This window comes from Papilio polytes, unplaced genomic scaffold, assembly GCF_000836215.1.
Source record: "Papilio polytes unplaced genomic scaffold, Ppol_1.0 DF821067.1, whole genome shotgun sequence".
Taxonomy (NCBI): domain Eukaryota; kingdom Metazoa; phylum Arthropoda; class Insecta; order Lepidoptera; family Papilionidae; genus Papilio; species Papilio polytes.
In genome coordinates, this window is record NW_013528137.1 from 664,155 (window position 1) to 680,696 (window position 16,542).

The following is a 16,542-nucleotide window of genomic DNA, read 5'->3' on the forward strand; positions in this document are numbered from 1 at the left end:
CTCTCTCTCTCTTTCCTTAAGTCGTCAAATTACATAAATTTAAATTATACAAAACTTTAATTTAATAAACTTTCAAGTATATGCCAAACAGATATTCAAGACTGATAAAAAAACAATTAATGTGGAACATATTTTAGAAATCATATGAGATCTGTAATATTAAGTTTTTGCATAAATAAATAAAATATAAAATCATATATAAACAGCGAATAAGGAAGCGATATTTGATACTTACGAGTATCTTAACACCCTGTCGCGTGTGCGGGTCCCACTCCAGGCGCGCGCCCACCGCCGGCCGCTCCGTGGGCCCGCAGCTGAGCGTCTTGCCGCCCACAGACCAACACGTCCATAACACAAACCCGTTTATCCGCTGACGTTCTTCTGTCTCCACATCCCTGGTTAGAGAAATCACAACATCTTCAATGCTACTTGGGGTCAAAAAGGTTCAATGCTAAACTAAAGATAACTAACAAAGGTGTTAAACTTTTTTTTTTTCATTACAAAAGTCACAAAAAATAACCGATTTTAAAATTATTGTAATTAAATGGCGTTATTTTTAATCTTAATTTTATACAAAAATGATATACATAATGTCAGGTACAGTCTGGGAATATGGCGGTGTTCTTTTTAAGCTTCAGTAGTTTGAAGGCTTTTATATGTGTCTGTACTAAAAAAAGGTCGGACATTACACTGATAATTAGTTTTTATGATTATCTGCTCTTAACAGAACTCAATGCTATCGAATTAGTTAATTGTAAGAGACGGAGTTTGTTTAGTTGCAAGCCACAAGGCAATTTTCCATTAAGTTTACCACAAATTTCCGCGACTGTACTAAAGTAAAATTACAATTTCTAACCAATAATTGGGCAATATTTAAAGTGTCATTTACGTGAAGCTATTAACACCATCAGTGGCGAGTTTCATCTTGAGATTTTGGAAGTCGACGGTAAGTAGTTTGCGCGGCAAGCCGCGGCAATTGCTCGGGTACTCCCACAGGGGCTGCGCCTCGATGTCCACATCGCTTAGTATACGGGAACTCTGCACATTACATGTTATACTCAGCTAGGACAACTCGTTATTGCAGGCATCCAGTGCCATAAAAATCATAGTAGCATTGAAAAGGTTAAAGTGATACAAAATGGTTTTAGCACATTCTTAAACCAAATTTACTAGTATTTAATCTTAATTATTAATTATCTAATATCCGCATATTATAGACGTTCTTTTTTTATTATATTAAAGTTTTTAAATCTGTCAGATTGTAAGTGATATTTAATAAGGGAATGTTTAAGTTTCTTTTCAGTATTCGGCTAAGTAACTACAGTAGAACTTCGATAAGTTAACGTTCAAGGAAAACACAAAATATTTTAAGTTATCAAAGGTCTATGTTATAGAGGTTTTGGGATCTGATTGGAAGGAACATATAATTTTTTGAAATTGTAGAGGTTTTTAAGTTACCAAGGTTTGAGTTATCGAGGTTCTACTGTATTAATTTATTTGAATATTTCTGTAGTATTTAAGCTACAACTTATCGTTTTAAACATATAATATAACTAGCTGTTGCTCGCGACTTCGTCCGCGTAAGGTTAAATAATAATAAAAAATATACCCTAAGCTACTCATGGATTAATTTCCTTTTTAGAAAGAATTTTTAAAATTTGGACGGTAGTTATTACGTGAATCAAATACATACAAAAATAAAAATCTTTCCTCTTTATAATAAAATAAAAAATAAAAATAATAAATTTCAACAAGATCCGTTCAACAGTTTAGGCTTCAAACTCTATCAAACATCCATCTATCCATCCATCCACCTAAACTTTCGCATTTATAATATTAGTATGAAGTATGATTAATTCAACATACCTCAACAAGTTGATCAAAGATAGTCATATCAATTCCTTCACAGACCTCTAAAGGTACTCTAATCTTGTGCAAATCCAAAAACTCGACCGGCATCGCCCAGAACTCACAGCCTTCAGGTATTATTGAGATTGTATCTCGTAATTTACCTCTATACTGGTGTAAAAGGTAAGCAATTTTGAGATTCTCCCAAGGACTTATTGTGTTACTAAAATTAGGATCACATGTTACATTTGTAACCTCTTTCAATATATGATCACTAACTTCCCCAACAATCGTTACATTTTCTAGAAAATTCTCTTTCATATAGTCATGTAGAATTCCGATATTAAATTTATTATCTTCTAAAATAAAAACATGCTTCGCGCCAAGTTTAGCCGCTGCCAGACCTAACAAAGTGCTACCATTCAGATCTAGAACGATAGCATCTCTGACCAATTCTTCTTTAAGTCGTGCTAGAAGTTTCTTACTTCTTTTACCATCATTTAAATATGATACATGTGTTCTTGACAATGCCATATGGACTCCGCATTCACACACCGGTCTTTGGTAATTTTTGTATCTGGTCTTTTGGTCTTCTAAGTAGAACCAGAGGGAGTATTCGTCTTGACATGAGATGAGAGTGAGTTCGGTGTCTTTATGTACGGTTAGTTCCTGTGGGAGGTAGTAGATTGCTTGCATCCAGTGATCTCTCCAGGGTATTGTATCCTGTGGTCTTTCCGAAGATAAATCTGCATCAGGATGACACCACCAGGGTGCACAACTTAATACTATTTTACCTGTAACAAATAAATTAAGTTTATTGATTGATTACATTTCTTGTAGAAAAATAAAATAGCAAATTTGCAGTAACTTCTAAGACTAGTTTACTATTACTATACTCTTTTTGTCTACCCTACTTATGTGAAATCTATACTTCTATACTATTATAATAAATCATAAACACAAACTTCTTTGTTGTCTAAGATTTCAGCAATTACAGTGTAATTTTTTAACAATTCTTATCTTTAGTAAAAAGCCCTACACGTGAGTCACGCTTTAGGCTGTATATTTTAACGCCATTAAACTTGGGTAAATATTTTGGATAAAAACCCTAATGTGGGAAAGAGACCATAAGTTGCTGCCAACATTAAGGAAGCAAGGTTTTCATCATGTCATGTCATTTTGACATTTGTAATTGATAATTTGACAAATGTAAACAATAAAACAAAATTTTCATAATTTCATGCGGATGAAGTCACATGGGAACAGCTTTAATCTATAAATTCAAATTATCTGTATTGGATACTAAAACTATATTTTCTTATTTCATGCACATGACGTATTCTTACGTTACCTACTTCTACGTTTGTTCCAATTGAACTTCGAATCGACTAGACCGATTTTAACAGGACTTTATATAGTAAGTAGCTAATGAATTAGAGAGTGAGATAGGCATATCTAGTTTTACTCAATCAGTATTTAACGAAATACATAGGTTTGATATATTTACGCCTGATTACTATTGATGTATCGGCCTTGCTCGTAGGAGTCGGTATCGGTTGCCGTGGAAACAATTTAGTGGGATATCGTAAATTCTTTTGTTTCAGTTTGGGCTTGATTTTAACTACTTTTCGATCTGAAGAAATAATTCAACATTTTATTCTACGCGGATGAAGACTTTAACCCCAAAATTCCGTGACACTTAATATTATCTCATACTAGTGATCACCTATTTCCTATTTCAACCTTCACCAGTTTGATAACAAATTAAAAAATAGATTTGTCCACATTTCCCGCTTTCACAATTCAAATTGAGAAATTTCCTTCAAAGGTACAAAGTTTTCACTTCAAATATTAATATAAAGATTATAGTCTGTCTCATTTTATCAAAGATAACAAAAGAGATGACAATATCCAACATGTCACAGTAATATTTACCTTCTGTATCCATATTAAGTTCCCACCACATAAACACCATCTGTGCTTTCCCTGTATTAGTTACTGTAAACTCTTGTTTGACAGTCTTCTTGAGATCGATGGGACTTTTACCAGACCAGTCATAGTAGAACACTGGTATCTGTTCCGATAGTTCACGAAACGCTTTACGAGGTAGCTGAGATAGTTGTACATCATGTACCGCAGCTGAACCTGCACAGTCTTTCATCTGAAATTAATAAATAAATAAATTAAATATATGCATTCAAAATCACAAATACAGTATCTGTTGACATCCTTTTAAGTAAAAATAATCACTTGTGCAATACAATTCATGAAATTGTGAGTAATTATGTATATACAGAGAAATATATGAAATAGAAGTGAACAAAAATAATAACAAAAACATATTTATGAAAAATTAATCAAAACCATTGCTAAAGATTTTCATTAAGTTTCAAAACATTACAAGTAGTATGAACAGTATTTTTTAAATAAAATTTGAATCTAAGTAGGTGTAACATTATTTAAAATACTTATGGAACATGGTCTCACTACTACAAAGAACAATTTATATAAAAAAAAAGTAAAAATTCATGCAGTTAATAAAATTATGAGTAAAACAAACCTTTTGAGGTGTCCTCAAGATAATATCTAAATCTTCATCGGCTAAATCATTTAATTTATTCCATTTCTGCATTGTGGGACATTCAACAACTTGTGCATAAATCACAGCTGAATCTGGCACTACTATACAATCTTCCTCTAAAAGATACTTGTGTGCATGGGTAAATGTTGCAAGAGCACCTAGAATAAACATGTAACACACATTTAATGTTACATTTTAAAAATTACAGAACTTATTTCAAACATGTTAAATTAACTGTAAAAAACATTCATGTGGGAAAGGGACCATAAACTATAAGCTGCCAACATTAAGGAAGCAAGTTTATGGTAATGGTAATTTTAACATTTGCAATTGAGAATTTGACTAATGTAAACAATTAAATTAAATTCTTATAATTTCATGCATGAAGCCACACTGGAACAGGTAGTTCTTACATAACACTCTTAACCTCCCTGTCCATAGTAAAAAAGGGTGACAGAAATATCACCCAGAGTGCTAGTAGCTTCATAACTTTCAGCTGATCAGTTCAACCAGTTCAGAGCTATTTTACATATTTATTTGAAACAATCTACATACCTTCACCAATCAATTCAGTATCAAAGACTTCTGTGACTAAAATATTTGCCTTTTCTTTCATATCTCCGTTCTCACCAACAACAATATCAGTTGAGCGTTTCGGTATGACAGTAATTTTGTCAGCAACATTATTACGCTGCAATATCTTAATGCAGCACTCTGCCATTGGTTTGAATGCTTCACACGCGACAATAGAGTCAGCACCGCATTTTGCTGCCATTATAGAAAGAAGACCTGTCCCTGTGCCTAAAATTATTAAACAGCATTTAAGAATACTAAGGTAATTTACTCTAGAATAAAATAATTCTTCCTCCAAATAAGATTAATAAGATATTTTACTTGGAATATGCAAAATATACTTACCAATATCCAAAACATTAGCTTTTTTTCCATCATTATGCATTTTTTTAATAGCCAACCTTAATGCTCTATAATACTTTTGATTTCTTTCTTTATCGTGTAGCATATCAGCAAACCCTGAACGCGCTATTTCCTGATGATAATCATAATTTTCAGGCTGCAATTCCCAATCAGTACTTCCCGTAATGGGGTTACGGTTCTGTGTGAAAACTTGCATAGTTTTGGCAGTACAGCTTCTAAATCTATAACAATTAACGTCAATTAAAAACATTTTTACATTTATCAATAACCGGTATCCTCCGACCTCTGTTCCTTTTTTAGCAGCGAGATACATACCTTATAACGAAAGACAGTGAAATACTACTTTTATATGAGTGCAAAACTGTAAACATTTAGTATCTCAATATACCTTTGTCTCAATTCATTTATAGACACCGTTTAATCCAAAAAAAAAACATTACAAAAACAATGTGCCGACCCTTTTGCCACAATATTTAAGAATTGATTGACATTTGACATTGGCAGTGACAGTAAATTGGTATAAAACGTGTTTGCATAGACAACAGATATCGAAAAAATAAGGCTTATACAGGAAAACTTGAGTTAAAATTAATTAGAACTGGGACTGTTGTAGCCATTTATTTATACTTAATGTCATTTCTGACTACACTTATACAATATTATTATCGACATAGGCATTCTCTGACTATCGCATTGAGTGATTTAGCGTGATTGTATTTATTCTGCAGCGCTTCAAGATTTCGTATTTTTCGTGATGGCAGTTATGTTGTCATAGTTGTCATTCGAATCTTTCATTACGACGTTTTGCTATCATGGCGGCCACCGTCGGCAGGATTTGTGGGGCTCGACTTTTGAAAAATTATGGCTTAGTTGGACCCCAGGTATACGTAATATCTAAAAATTACGTTCTATGCTCAAAATAGTATTTAAAAACAAATTTTGAGTATCTATATTGTAAAAAAAATGAAAACGTAAACCTTGTGAATTCAATGTAAAACGGGTGTATTTTACGATTTTTATAAGTTAGAGTTTGCTAAATGTGGTGAAAAATGTGGCTCAGTAAAACGTATGAGATCTTGCGTTAGCTCAGTTCTGTAATAGAATTTCATGGCGAGTGATAACCTTCTCAACATTATGTAACAAGTGCAGAAAACTAATGGACCCTATACATTGCAGGTATGTCAGCTGTCCACAAGTGCTCAAGGATGGACGAAGAGTAGGAAATTGGTAAGTCTAGATTTTTTAATTCCTTCATACTTTTATAATTATAAGTATGTAACCTTAATGTTATGTCAAAATTACGTACTTTATGACAATTAGAAACACTGAGTACTCCATAACTCAATTTAATTTATGTACTATTCTAATTGTCATCGATTTTTTTGAAGTTCAAGATAACAGATAAAAATAAACAATCTGCTGCTTTCTTTATGGAAAAAAAAAACATTATATAGCTACTTAAGTTTTCATACACTTATTTTCAGCTCCTGTCGACGTTAGGTGTAATAGGAGGTGGTGCTGGGGCCTTGCTGTTTGCCCTTGAGCAGTCTGTGGATGCATCAGGCTCTGAGGCCCATCCATACCACCAGCCCTGGAGCCACAATGGATGGTTCCAATCACTTGACCATGCCAGGTAAGTTTTTCATATACTTTCTTTTAATAAATAACATATATGTTCGTCAATTATCACTTAAAAAACATTATCTCAAAGGAAATTATAATTTTTTTTTGAAAAAGGGTGAGACATTATTTACTGAAATAAAGTTTTTTCAATTATGTTGAAAGAATCTGGTGGCTCTAAAAGAAATCTAGGAAAAATAAAAACATCACAAGTGGATCCTTAGTTAGACAAGGTTCTAACTACATGTGACATACATCCAGTTTATTGATTTTTAATTTAACATTATGTAACATGAAATTTAGTTTCCATATACATATAATATAATAACTGTCTTCTGTACCTTTAATCTATAACAATAATCAGAATGTTGTTAGAATGTTTTTTCCATTAGAATTAGTGATATGAAAAATTAACTGTTTTATGTAATGTATTATTTATCTTGATACCTACTCATCTTTTATATAAATTGTATGATAGTTATGTAATCCCTGCAGTATTGAAGAGTTTAACAGAAATTAGAGATGTAAAAACATTTTACACTAGCTATTGCCTGCAACTCCATCCATGCAGAGCATTTCTTTAAAGAAACTTAGTAAGTAGCATATATCCTTTCAGACTATGCTCTACATCTTTGCTAAATTTAATTGAAATCTGTTGATCCATTATGGAAATACATTATAAAACACCCATTAAAATCTTTGTACTAAAATATTACAAGATTATAACACATTTAGACCTTTTAATAAGCAGAGTGCAAAATTATAGGAAATACTTTGTTTTCAGTGTGCGCCGTGGTTATGAAGTATACAAGCAAGTGTGCAAGGCTTGCCATTCACTACAGTACATTGCGTTCCGTAACTTGGTGAATGTGACACATACTGAGGCAGAAGCTAAGGCTGAGGCTGCTGAGGTTTGTATTTTAACTTTGATTACAGTAGAACCTTGATAAGTTAAAGTCCAAGGGAAACACAAGCTATCAAGGGTCTATGTTATAGAGGTTTTGGGCTCTGATGGAAAGGTTTTTAAGTTACCAAGGTTTGAGTTATTGAGGTTCTACTGTACAAACAGGGCCAGTGTTAGTATTACCTAACTGCAATACATACTCATTACAAAAAAAGGCCCCAGTGGACCTTTTATTTTATTAGTGAAGAAGAAGAAAGAAAGTAGAAGTAAAGTAGAAGTTTGTGGGCGACAGGTCGTTATAAATACAATCTAAATTTGTGCCATTTCAGAACAAATGAACAGACAAAAAATCATTGAAAGTGTAATTATTTGATTTCTGAAAATGTTCACAGACTTAAAAAAAAATAAAAGGTCCATTCTAATTTTCCAGTGATAAAATATGTTATTTGTTACATAAATTCCTTATCATCATTTATAGGACTTGTGCCCATTGTTTTAATACTTATCTTTTTAATGATTTATCAATTTTTTATTTAGGTAATGATCAAGGATGGTCCTGATGAGGAAGGAAATTACTTTGAGAGGCCCGGCAAGCTCTCCGACTACTTCCCCTCGCCATACCCCAATGAAAATGCTGCTAGGGCTGCCAATAACGGTAAGCATATTACCAATATTTTTACCTGCATATGAAATAAAATTTTAACTATACATATTAAATAAAGAAAAAAATCTTTAAGTAGATACATAAAAAGTTAATCTCTTGTCATTTTTTTTATGAAGAAGGGGAAATTTTACCTGAGGTTAGAGAGTTAGTTATAATAAATATAATAAGGGAAATAAAAATAAAAGTTTAAAACCGTAGATTTAAAATTAAGGAATAGAAAATTACATTTACATTAAGTTAAAAAAATAAATCACAGAGTTCTCTTCTAGTGGTTGCTCTTTGCTTATTTTCTGTAGATCTAATAAAATTTATGGTAAAACAAGTGATACTTGCCCTCTAATTAAGTGTTGAATTATCGTAGGCGCGTACCCGCCGGACCTGTCGCTGATAGTGCTGGGCCGCAAGGGCGGCGAGGACTACATCTTCTCTCTGCTGACGGGCTACACGGACCCGCCCGCCGGCGTGCTGCTGCGCGAGGGCCAGAACTACAACCCCTACTTCCCCGGAGGGGCCATCGCTATGGCACAAGTACTTTTTGATGAAGTAAGTACACATTGATGTATCGCTAACCTAGGGCTTTCATACATTAAAAAATAACAAACTGGCTTTTGCCTGTGACCCTTGCCGCACAGAATTTGAAAAAAAATAAGAGAAGTGAGTTCTTCCTGACTGTTATATATCTATGCCAACATCAAGATCCATTAAGCCACTCCGGAAGAGACCTTTTATCAAATATACATCCATCCATCTAAACATTCTAATTTATAATATTATAGTAAGAAGTAATATTTTAATGCTTAAACGACGATAAACGCCTTTGCCATTAGCTAAGAATTTAAGTAATCATGGCAACCTTGCTTCTTTGTTGCTATTGACTTGTAGGTTTTGTCACTTTCTTGCAGAGCAGTTTTTCTAATTTACTTACCCTTTAAGTTGAATAGCTTAAAAATATTTAGCCTAAAGCTTGTTGTTATTGTAGGGCTTTTCATTAAATGAATGTTATTCAAAAATATACTGTAATTGCTGATATTCTACATAACAAGTGTGTGTTTACGGTTTTCTGGTGTTTGTTAAGAAAAAGTATTATAATATGCAAATATTTTAGGCTGCGGAGTACAGCGACGGTACGCCGGCGACCGCGTCGCAGCTGGCCAAGGACGTGTCCACGTTCCTCCGCTGGTGCTCGGAGCCGGAGCTGGACGACCGCCGTCTGATGACCATTAAAGCCATCGGCATCTTCTCCACCCTCGCCGCCATCGTCTACTACTACAAGCGGCACAAATGGAGCACCCTCAAGTCCAGGAAACTAGCTTACAAACCAGTATCTAAGAAATAAATACCGCTAAAACAAAGAGTAGTAACAAATTGTACTGTTTTAGACATTTTTTTTTCTATAGGCACAAGACGTGTATTTGTTTATAATTAAATTAATTTATTTCATAAATACCAATGTTTATTTCTTTCCTGGAAATATGCAATCATGTAGTTATTGACGTCTGTTACCATGTTGACCTAACAAGAACTGTTGTGGGATGTGATTTTTATTATAAATATTTAATGTTAGACAAATGCCATCATTTTAACACAGTCAAATTAACTTTAAATTTAGTTAATGTGCTAAGAACTGTGCTTGTGATGTTCTATGGGTTAAACTGAATCAGTGTACAGTTGAATAAATGAGTTATCCAAAATATAACGAATGGTGTTTTATTGGTTAAACATTCTGAACAGTGAGATCAGGTATCATAAATGAACAGATTTATGAAATGAGATTGAACCACACAAAACCTGATCAAAAAATTTCTAACTGGAAAAATAGAACTGAATATAGGTTTATTTTAAATAAATTTGTTAGAATTTTTTTAAATAAATTTGTTATATTTGATAGGCCCGAAGTTCTTTTTTCGTGTCCAAAACTAATACAAAAGCTTTAAAACTGTGTCGCCCTACTAATCGTACTAATGCATTCTGCAAGGTTAAAAGCAGTCTCTCACGTGTCAGGGGTTAATTCTGAGATAAGTTTTAAAGCAAATTCGAGCTTGATGACGAGATTTTGCAGTTGAACTTGTAGAAACGTTTTAATCACAAGTAATTATAAAAAAAAAATAAAGTTAACGCATGAAAAGTTTTATTACAAACAGAATAAATGGATATCCTACCGATTTCCGTTTACAAATGTACCAATTAAAATTTTCTTTTGATACCACTGGCAACACTTTGTTGATAAGTCAAAACAAAAATAATGTTATGGTGCTCAATTATCTAATAAGTTAAGCAATTTAAGAAATATTTTTCTCCTTAATATGAATGCTATCATCGGGCTATGCCATTTTTGCGAAGCTCACGGCCCTCGTCCACTATTTTGTACATTCACCACGGATGACGAGAACCATACAACGGAGTCTTCGAAGTCTTCCGTTCAGTGCAGCGGGTGTACTTCTTTGGGTCCTGAAACTGTATTAGTATCAAGAGAAGACGATGGGACAATATATTGCAGCAGGGAATCTGTGCCAAACGCTGGAGTAAATACATTCTTACGACAAGCAGCTGTAAGAAGTATAACATGTGAAGTGAGTTCCTAAGAAAATTAACAACTTATAAATCTTAAAACTATATAAAATTAGTCTTGTAACACGTAATAATTGACAATAACTTCAATTCACTACCATATTTAAATAAGTAGCTTTTCATACCATCGAAATGAAAAATGGTACATTTTGAATTATGTTTTTTAGGTGAGCTGGAGTAAAGAGGGTGGAGTAGTATACTTCAGTGAAACACAAGGGCATGTACTTAGTCTAATGTTTCAAGTTAAGGATACTAGAGCTCGAGGATTGAAAAGATGGTTCTCAATTGTTGTACTGATGAAGGATAAAATGTTACTCCTCAATTTAACTCCTATGCTATCAGAGCATATGCAGAAAATATCGAAAGAGCTCCAACATTTAACCGATGAGGTGTATGAGAAGGAACAAAGCATCTGTTCACAAAGAGCATTGAGGTTAAAGACGGGAAGGAATGATTTCGGACAATCAAGGTCCTTAATACAATTAACTGGTAAAATTTTAATTTACTAGTCTCAGTAACTTTAAAAGTATCTTAGTATCATAATCCAAATTTATCTTATTATGCCTAAATGTAAAAAACTACACTTACATTCAAAATGTAATAATAGTAGTGTACTTTTTTATACTCTGTATATGTTTTTTCACATTTTTAGGTGATGAAAATGTCTACAAAAGACTCCATTCACATTTTACATGGATGTTAAAAACTGGTGCTCTGACATATTCTGAAACTCTATACACCAGTAAGGATTTACTTGACAAGATATGTCCAAAGACAATGAAAACCACAATATTTGAGCAAGACATTTGTTTGTCAAATTATGATGGTGAAGTACCAATTAGATCTTTAGAAAATCTATTAAGCAAGTCAATATTTAGAATATTGTTATATTGTATTTTAACAGGAATAGATGTAAGTAACATATTTCTTTATATATATATATATTTGTTTTTAAATTAGTATATTGGAGCTATGTTAACATTCTAAAATCTTTCAGTCTTATATTTTTAAATTTTGATACTGTAAAAGATTGGTAGTTTTTAACTCATAAAATTTTATTATTACTCCATGTTGTAACTGTAACAAGTACATGTTACTTTAATTTACTAATAGCATATTATATTTTCACAGGTTATAGTGAGTTCAAATATTACAGAAGCAGCAAACATTATTAAGGGATTATTATTGTTTTGTCCAGTTCCTAGTGATGCGCAATGCAGAATATCTAATGAAGATATTAATGTTGCCACATCTAAATGTTGTATTTTAGGGAAAAGAGAGAATTTCGAATGCAAATGGTCAGGGATACTACCTGAAAAATGTTAGTATATATCTTGAGTACCAATTTAGTGTTTATGTACTTGATTGTTTAGAACTTTGTGCTGCTTCAATTTAGTTTGCATTGCCTTATTAAAATTTAAGAGGATTTTTATATTTAAAACAGGTCCAACTTTGATGAACAGAATAGAGGCAGCAATTGATAACCAAATGTTCAAAGATCCAACACTCCATCATCATATTAAATCATTATTACTGGAGTGGTTAGGGTATGTATAGCAAATCTAAATATATTAACTATGTTTTGTATGATTCTTTTGTCAGTTTTTATATTTTTCAGGATTGCAAATACTTTGAAATCAGCAATATCATCTTCAGGACGTAAATCTGATGCGATAGTGAAATTAAAACAAATACTTGGAGTAATGCCACATGATGAAGTGCTATTAAATTATTGGATGAATACATTTTGTAGTTAAGTATAAACTGTGATATTTAAATGTATTTATGGAATTTATTTACAATTTATTAAAAAAAAAATTATAAAAAGCAATTTTATTTTAATTCCATCCGAGTCTAAATACATTTGTTTTATGTATGAAATAAATCTTTATGGTGTACAATTCTTTAAAAAACTAGTAACTCAGTCCTTGCATTAACTACTAGAAATATTGTAAAGTATTTATGCCTAGTACACACTTGGCAAATAACATTGGATTGTATGTAGTGCAGGCAGGTGCCAGTTAGTGTTCACATTACAAGTACTACTGTCCAAGTGTGAAACATCATGGTTGGGGTACAGCCATTAGGAGATTATAAATAAAAGACAATATTAGATAGTACTCCTTATATTAAAATGATTAAACGTTGGAGCGTCTGCTGGGGCGCGCGCGCTCGTGTCCCTTGGTGCGTACATAGGGCTTGGTGTGTGAGCGAGGTGCACCAGGTGCGGGCCCAAAGTGTCGCACTGCCTCACGCGCGTTCCTGCGTCCTTGGATCAGCACCGTCTTACGGCCAGTCGGCGCGCGGAGAGCCAGCTGATCGAAGGTAAGGATTTCTCCTGGAAAGAGATGAAAAAATTAGATATTTGTAATATAAATTAACCTAAAGGTGAAAGAATTTTTTAAGTCGGTACTGTAGTTTTATGTTTAGTTCATACAAAAATACAAATCTTTCCTCTTTATTTAGTATTGATGAGTTAATTAGAACAAAAAGAAATGCATATTTTGCATTCTTAGAATAGTAGGTAAATCATAATTGCAAACATTTCACATCATAACAGTAATTGTTTGAAAAATGAATTCATTTGGAGTGGTGCTGATTTTAAATTGCATAAAAACTTTTTCGAGATCATTAATAAGATTTGAGGAATAAAAATTAACTTTGTTTTTATTCATTTTCTTTGCTTATATATTGAAATTATGATATTTTGCATCAATAGTGATCATTAAGTGATCTATCTAAATTAACTACATTTCATTATTTGTGTCAAACAGGGAGGTATTAGTTATTTTTTTGTATAAGCAATAAAGGGAAATTTTGAGAAGAATCATCTATGTCTAAAATACTGAAAATAAACTATGAATACCTAAATATCTAACCTGTAAAAATGTTTTGAAAAGATGGAGCAAATTTTTGAAGTTATTTTATATAAGGTCTTTTTAATCCTCTTTAGTGCTCTGGATTAGGTATCACTATGTTTTAACATACAGGAATAGACTATAGCCACGTGAATATAATTAAATTTGTGATCATAAGTATTTTATAACTAGCTATCGCCCGCGACTCCGTCCGCGTGAAATAAAAAAATAATTGTCAGTAGCCTATGTGTTCTTCTGGACTATCCTCTATATCTATATCAAATTTTAACTAAATCAGTTCAGCCTTTTAGGCTACAAATTCTAACAAACATCCATTCATCCATCTAAACTTTCGCATTTATAATATTAGTATGATGAGCAAACAGTATTGTTTACATTATTACTTGTTTTGAAAATATATGATGGAAAATTTACAATAATAATGCAGCGAAAGGCATTATTGGAAAGTTATAGATAAAATTAAGAATAATACAATATTTAAGTAAAATGTTCGAGGAAAATTTAAGTCCACAGTATAACATGCTTTCTAACCTTAAACACGTTTGTTATTAAAAGTTTGCATTTTATTATTACTGACCTCCAGCAGCCAAGATCCGAGCACGAGCCTTCTCAGTAACGTGGAGTGCAGCCACTGTCAGCTTGGGGACCGTGTATAGGCGCACGTCATTGGTGATCGTACCAACGACCACCGCAATCAGACCCTCGCGCGTCGGCTTCTTCATGTGACGTGACAGACGAGACAATGAAATCGGTGGTCGGTTGATGCGGCTCATGAAGAGACGGCGCAAAATAATCTGGTTGAACTTAGCATTTGTACGTCTGGCTAAGTATCTGTACAACTGTAAACAAAGAAAGTTTGGTTATATTTCTGACAAGTGCCATACACGATTGTTATACATACATTATGAATCTTATTACAGGTACATTATAATTACCTTAACCAAAAGCCTAAGGTATATATCCTTAGACTTGACTTCGGTGCGCCTAACTTTCCTGTCGTGTTTATGGTTGATGTCCACTCCCTGAAATAAGGAATAAAACACATATTTACATCACTGCTCTATTCGAAAAACACTTAAAACTTTCACAACACTACGTTTTCACTTCGATTTTTGTAGATTTATTTTATATTTGCTTCAACAAAACTCACCATCTTGACAACCGGAAGAAAAAGAGGGTTCAATAGACAATAACACTATTTGACTTTTCTGATCAATGTTACCAGCATAACATTTTTAAATGTTATCCATAAACTACTTTTCTTGTTGCCAGTTATTATTCTAAAAATAAACCAAAAAAGTAAAAATAACCATGGTGTAAATAAAAAAATGGGAATGACTCAAGCGAATCGATTTTAAGAGTATCCGAAACCAACGACCATTATATACGTAGGTCTATGAAAGTGGAAGAGACCTGAGAGCTGTATCAGAAGCACGCAAATTGGTAATCCGTAGTCTCTGCCTACTACATACCTCTCTTGCGTGCAAGCGTGAGTTTTAGTAATAGTTTACATTAGGTTTCACTACAAACTACTAATTTTCATAGGTGAAACCAAATCAGGCAGGTGAAACATCGCGACGAGTTCAAATATTTAAATACTTAATAAACAAATGAATACCTATGACTTTAAATATGTCATCGCGACAGAAAAGTTTCGACCGCCGTTTTTTCGGAAGTGATGGAATTTAATACGAAACATAGAAAATTATCTAAAACCAAAAATTCCGCTCGTACTCCATCCGCCAATAAGCCTCGTTTAACTAAAAAGAAGACGGTTACAAGAAAGCGTAAATGTGTTTGTTTGCCTGAAAATTATTCAATTGTTGAGTTTCCTGCTATTTGGAATGAATTGAGACAGAACGATCAGCTATGCGACGGCACAATTATATGCAGAGATATGAAATCCATTCGGATTCACAGAGCAATTCTATCAGCGGTCAGTCCTTACTTTAAAGCAATATTTGTAAATTCGCTGAAGAAGGGACAACCTGAAGAGACTGAGATATTTGTAGATGTTCCAAGTTATTACATGGGGTTGATTCTAGACTATGCATACACAGGCACGTGTACAGTAACAGTAGAAAATGTTGAAAAATTGTTGCCGTATGCTGATCAATTCGATGTTGTGGGCATTATTCAACTGTGTTGCCAACTACTAATGCAGGAACTGAGACCGCACAACTGTCTTGGAATATTTAAATTTGCTAGATGCTATTTCTGCAGCGAATTGGAGAAGAAAGGTAAATTGTATATAAGACAGAATTTCGCTAGAATTCTTAAAGAATGCAATGAATTCAAATCATTGTCGTATGAAGAATTAGAGGACATACTGAGAGACGACGAGCTCAATGTTCGAAATGAAGAAATAGTATTCCAAGCAGTTAAAACGTGGGTAGAACATGATTTAGAAAACAGACGAAAATATGTGCCTGCTTTGCTATCGTGTGTGCGATTTGGGCACATAAGCTATAAATATTTTAAATCCAAAATACTTCAGTGGCAACCGGTAGCTGATGACGAGGTGAGAGTGGCTACAATTTAA

General features: G+C 33.1%; 5 protein-coding genes across 7 annotated transcripts in view; 3 read left to right on the forward strand and 2 right to left on the reverse strand.

Annotated features, from left to right (window-relative positions):
- The window catches only part of LOC106109809 (protein arginine N-methyltransferase 7), a 6,248-nt gene extending 398 nt beyond the window's left edge, over nucleotides 1-5,850 (reverse strand). Inside the window, exons 1-9 of one of the 2 annotated variants that reach the window (XM_013291425.1) lie at nucleotides 5,681-5,850; nucleotides 5,348-5,586; nucleotides 4,985-5,230; nucleotides 4,409-4,587; nucleotides 3,784-4,009; nucleotides 3,356-3,481; nucleotides 1,867-2,642; nucleotides 890-1,038; nucleotides 236-395 (exon numbers count right to left, since the gene is read on the reverse strand). In XM_013291425.1, the coding sequence (XP_013146879.1) occupies nucleotides 236-395; nucleotides 890-1,038; nucleotides 1,867-2,642; nucleotides 3,356-3,481; nucleotides 3,784-4,009; nucleotides 4,409-4,587; nucleotides 4,985-5,230; nucleotides 5,348-5,586; nucleotides 5,681-5,736 (2,157 nt within the window). In that variant the 5' untranslated portion in view covers nucleotides 5,737-5,850. The remainder of the gene's footprint in view (nucleotides 1-235; nucleotides 396-889; nucleotides 1,039-1,866; nucleotides 2,643-3,355; nucleotides 3,482-3,783; nucleotides 4,010-4,408; nucleotides 4,588-4,984; nucleotides 5,231-5,347; nucleotides 5,587-5,680) is intronic. The other variant, XM_013291427.1, reaches the window with a different exon arrangement.
- Nucleotides 5,851-6,137: 287 nt separating this feature from the next.
- Nucleotides 6,138-10,244, forward strand: LOC106109810 (cytochrome c1, heme protein, mitochondrial). Its single transcript, XM_013291428.1, has 7 exons — nucleotides 6,138-6,246; nucleotides 6,542-6,592; nucleotides 6,850-6,998; nucleotides 7,770-7,896; nucleotides 8,427-8,544; nucleotides 8,915-9,096; nucleotides 9,659-10,244. Exons 1-7 carry the CDS (start codon nucleotides 6,178-6,180, stop codon nucleotides 9,887-9,889), a joined length of 927 nt encoding a protein of 308 aa, XP_013146882.1. The 5' UTR covers nucleotides 6,138-6,177; the 3' UTR covers nucleotides 9,890-10,244.
- A 533-nt stretch (nucleotides 10,245-10,777) lies between these two features.
- LOC106109709 (folliculin) lies at nucleotides 10,778-12,907 on the forward strand. The gene is made up of 6 exons (XM_013291303.1): nucleotides 10,778-11,123; nucleotides 11,289-11,610; nucleotides 11,774-12,033; nucleotides 12,253-12,442; nucleotides 12,566-12,668; nucleotides 12,740-12,907. Exons 1-6 carry the CDS (start codon nucleotides 10,857-10,859, stop codon nucleotides 12,876-12,878), a joined length of 1,281 nt encoding a protein of 426 aa, XP_013146757.1. The 5' UTR covers nucleotides 10,778-10,856; the 3' UTR covers nucleotides 12,879-12,907.
- A 324-nt stretch (nucleotides 12,908-13,231) lies between these two features.
- Nucleotides 13,232-15,249, reverse strand: LOC106109780 (60S ribosomal protein L18). Its single transcript, XM_013291388.1, has 4 exons — nucleotides 15,151-15,249; nucleotides 14,936-15,022; nucleotides 14,578-14,839; nucleotides 13,232-13,459 (listed from the first exon to the last, which is right to left on the reverse strand). The coding sequence occupies exons 1-4, from the start codon at nucleotides 15,151-15,153 to the stop codon at nucleotides 13,260-13,262; spliced, it is 552 nt and encodes a 183-aa protein (XP_013146842.1). The 5' UTR covers nucleotides 15,154-15,249; the 3' UTR covers nucleotides 13,232-13,259.
- Nucleotides 15,250-15,645: 396 nt separating this feature from the next.
- Nucleotides 15,646-16,542, forward strand: part of LOC106109778 (kelch-like protein 10) — a 2,903-nt gene continuing 2,006 nt past the window's right edge. For both annotated transcript variants that reach the window (XM_013291385.1, XM_013291386.1), the window contains exon 1: nucleotides 15,646-16,521. In XM_013291385.1, coding sequence (XP_013146839.1) covers nucleotides 15,679-16,521 — 843 coding nt within the window. In that variant the 5' untranslated portion in view covers nucleotides 15,646-15,678. The remainder of the gene's footprint in view (nucleotides 16,522-16,542) is intronic.

Coding starts and splice junctions, on each gene's coding strand:
- LOC106109810 (XM_013291428.1), top strand. CDS start 6,178: ATGGCGGCCACCGTCGGCAGGATTTGTGGGGCTCGACTTTTGAAAAAT. Junction 6,593..6,849: donor GGACGAAGAGTAGGAAATTG/GTAAGTCTAGAT, acceptor ACTTATTTTCAG/CTCCTGTCGACGTTAGGTGT. Junction 8,545..8,914: donor TGCTAGGGCTGCCAATAACG/GTAAGCATATTA, acceptor GAATTATCGTAG/GCGCGTACCCGCCGGACCTG.
- LOC106109780 (XM_013291388.1), bottom strand. Junction 14,840..14,935: donor ACCTTAGGCTTTTGGTTAAG/GTAATTATAATG, acceptor CTTTGTTTACAG/TTGTACAGATACTTAGCCAG. Junction 13,460..14,577: donor TCGGATCTTGGCTGCTGGAG/GTCAGTAATAAT, acceptor ATCTCTTTCCAG/GAGAAATCCTTACCTTCGAT.
- LOC106109709 (XM_013291303.1), top strand. CDS start 10,857: ATGAATGCTATCATCGGGCTATGCCATTTTTGCGAAGCTCACGGCCCT. Junction 11,124..11,288: donor TAAGAAGTATAACATGTGAA/GTGAGTTCCTAA, acceptor TATGTTTTTTAG/GTGAGCTGGAGTAAAGAGGG. Junction 12,669..12,739: donor TTATTACTGGAGTGGTTAGG/GTATGTATAGCA, acceptor TATATTTTTCAG/GATTGCAAATACTTTGAAAT.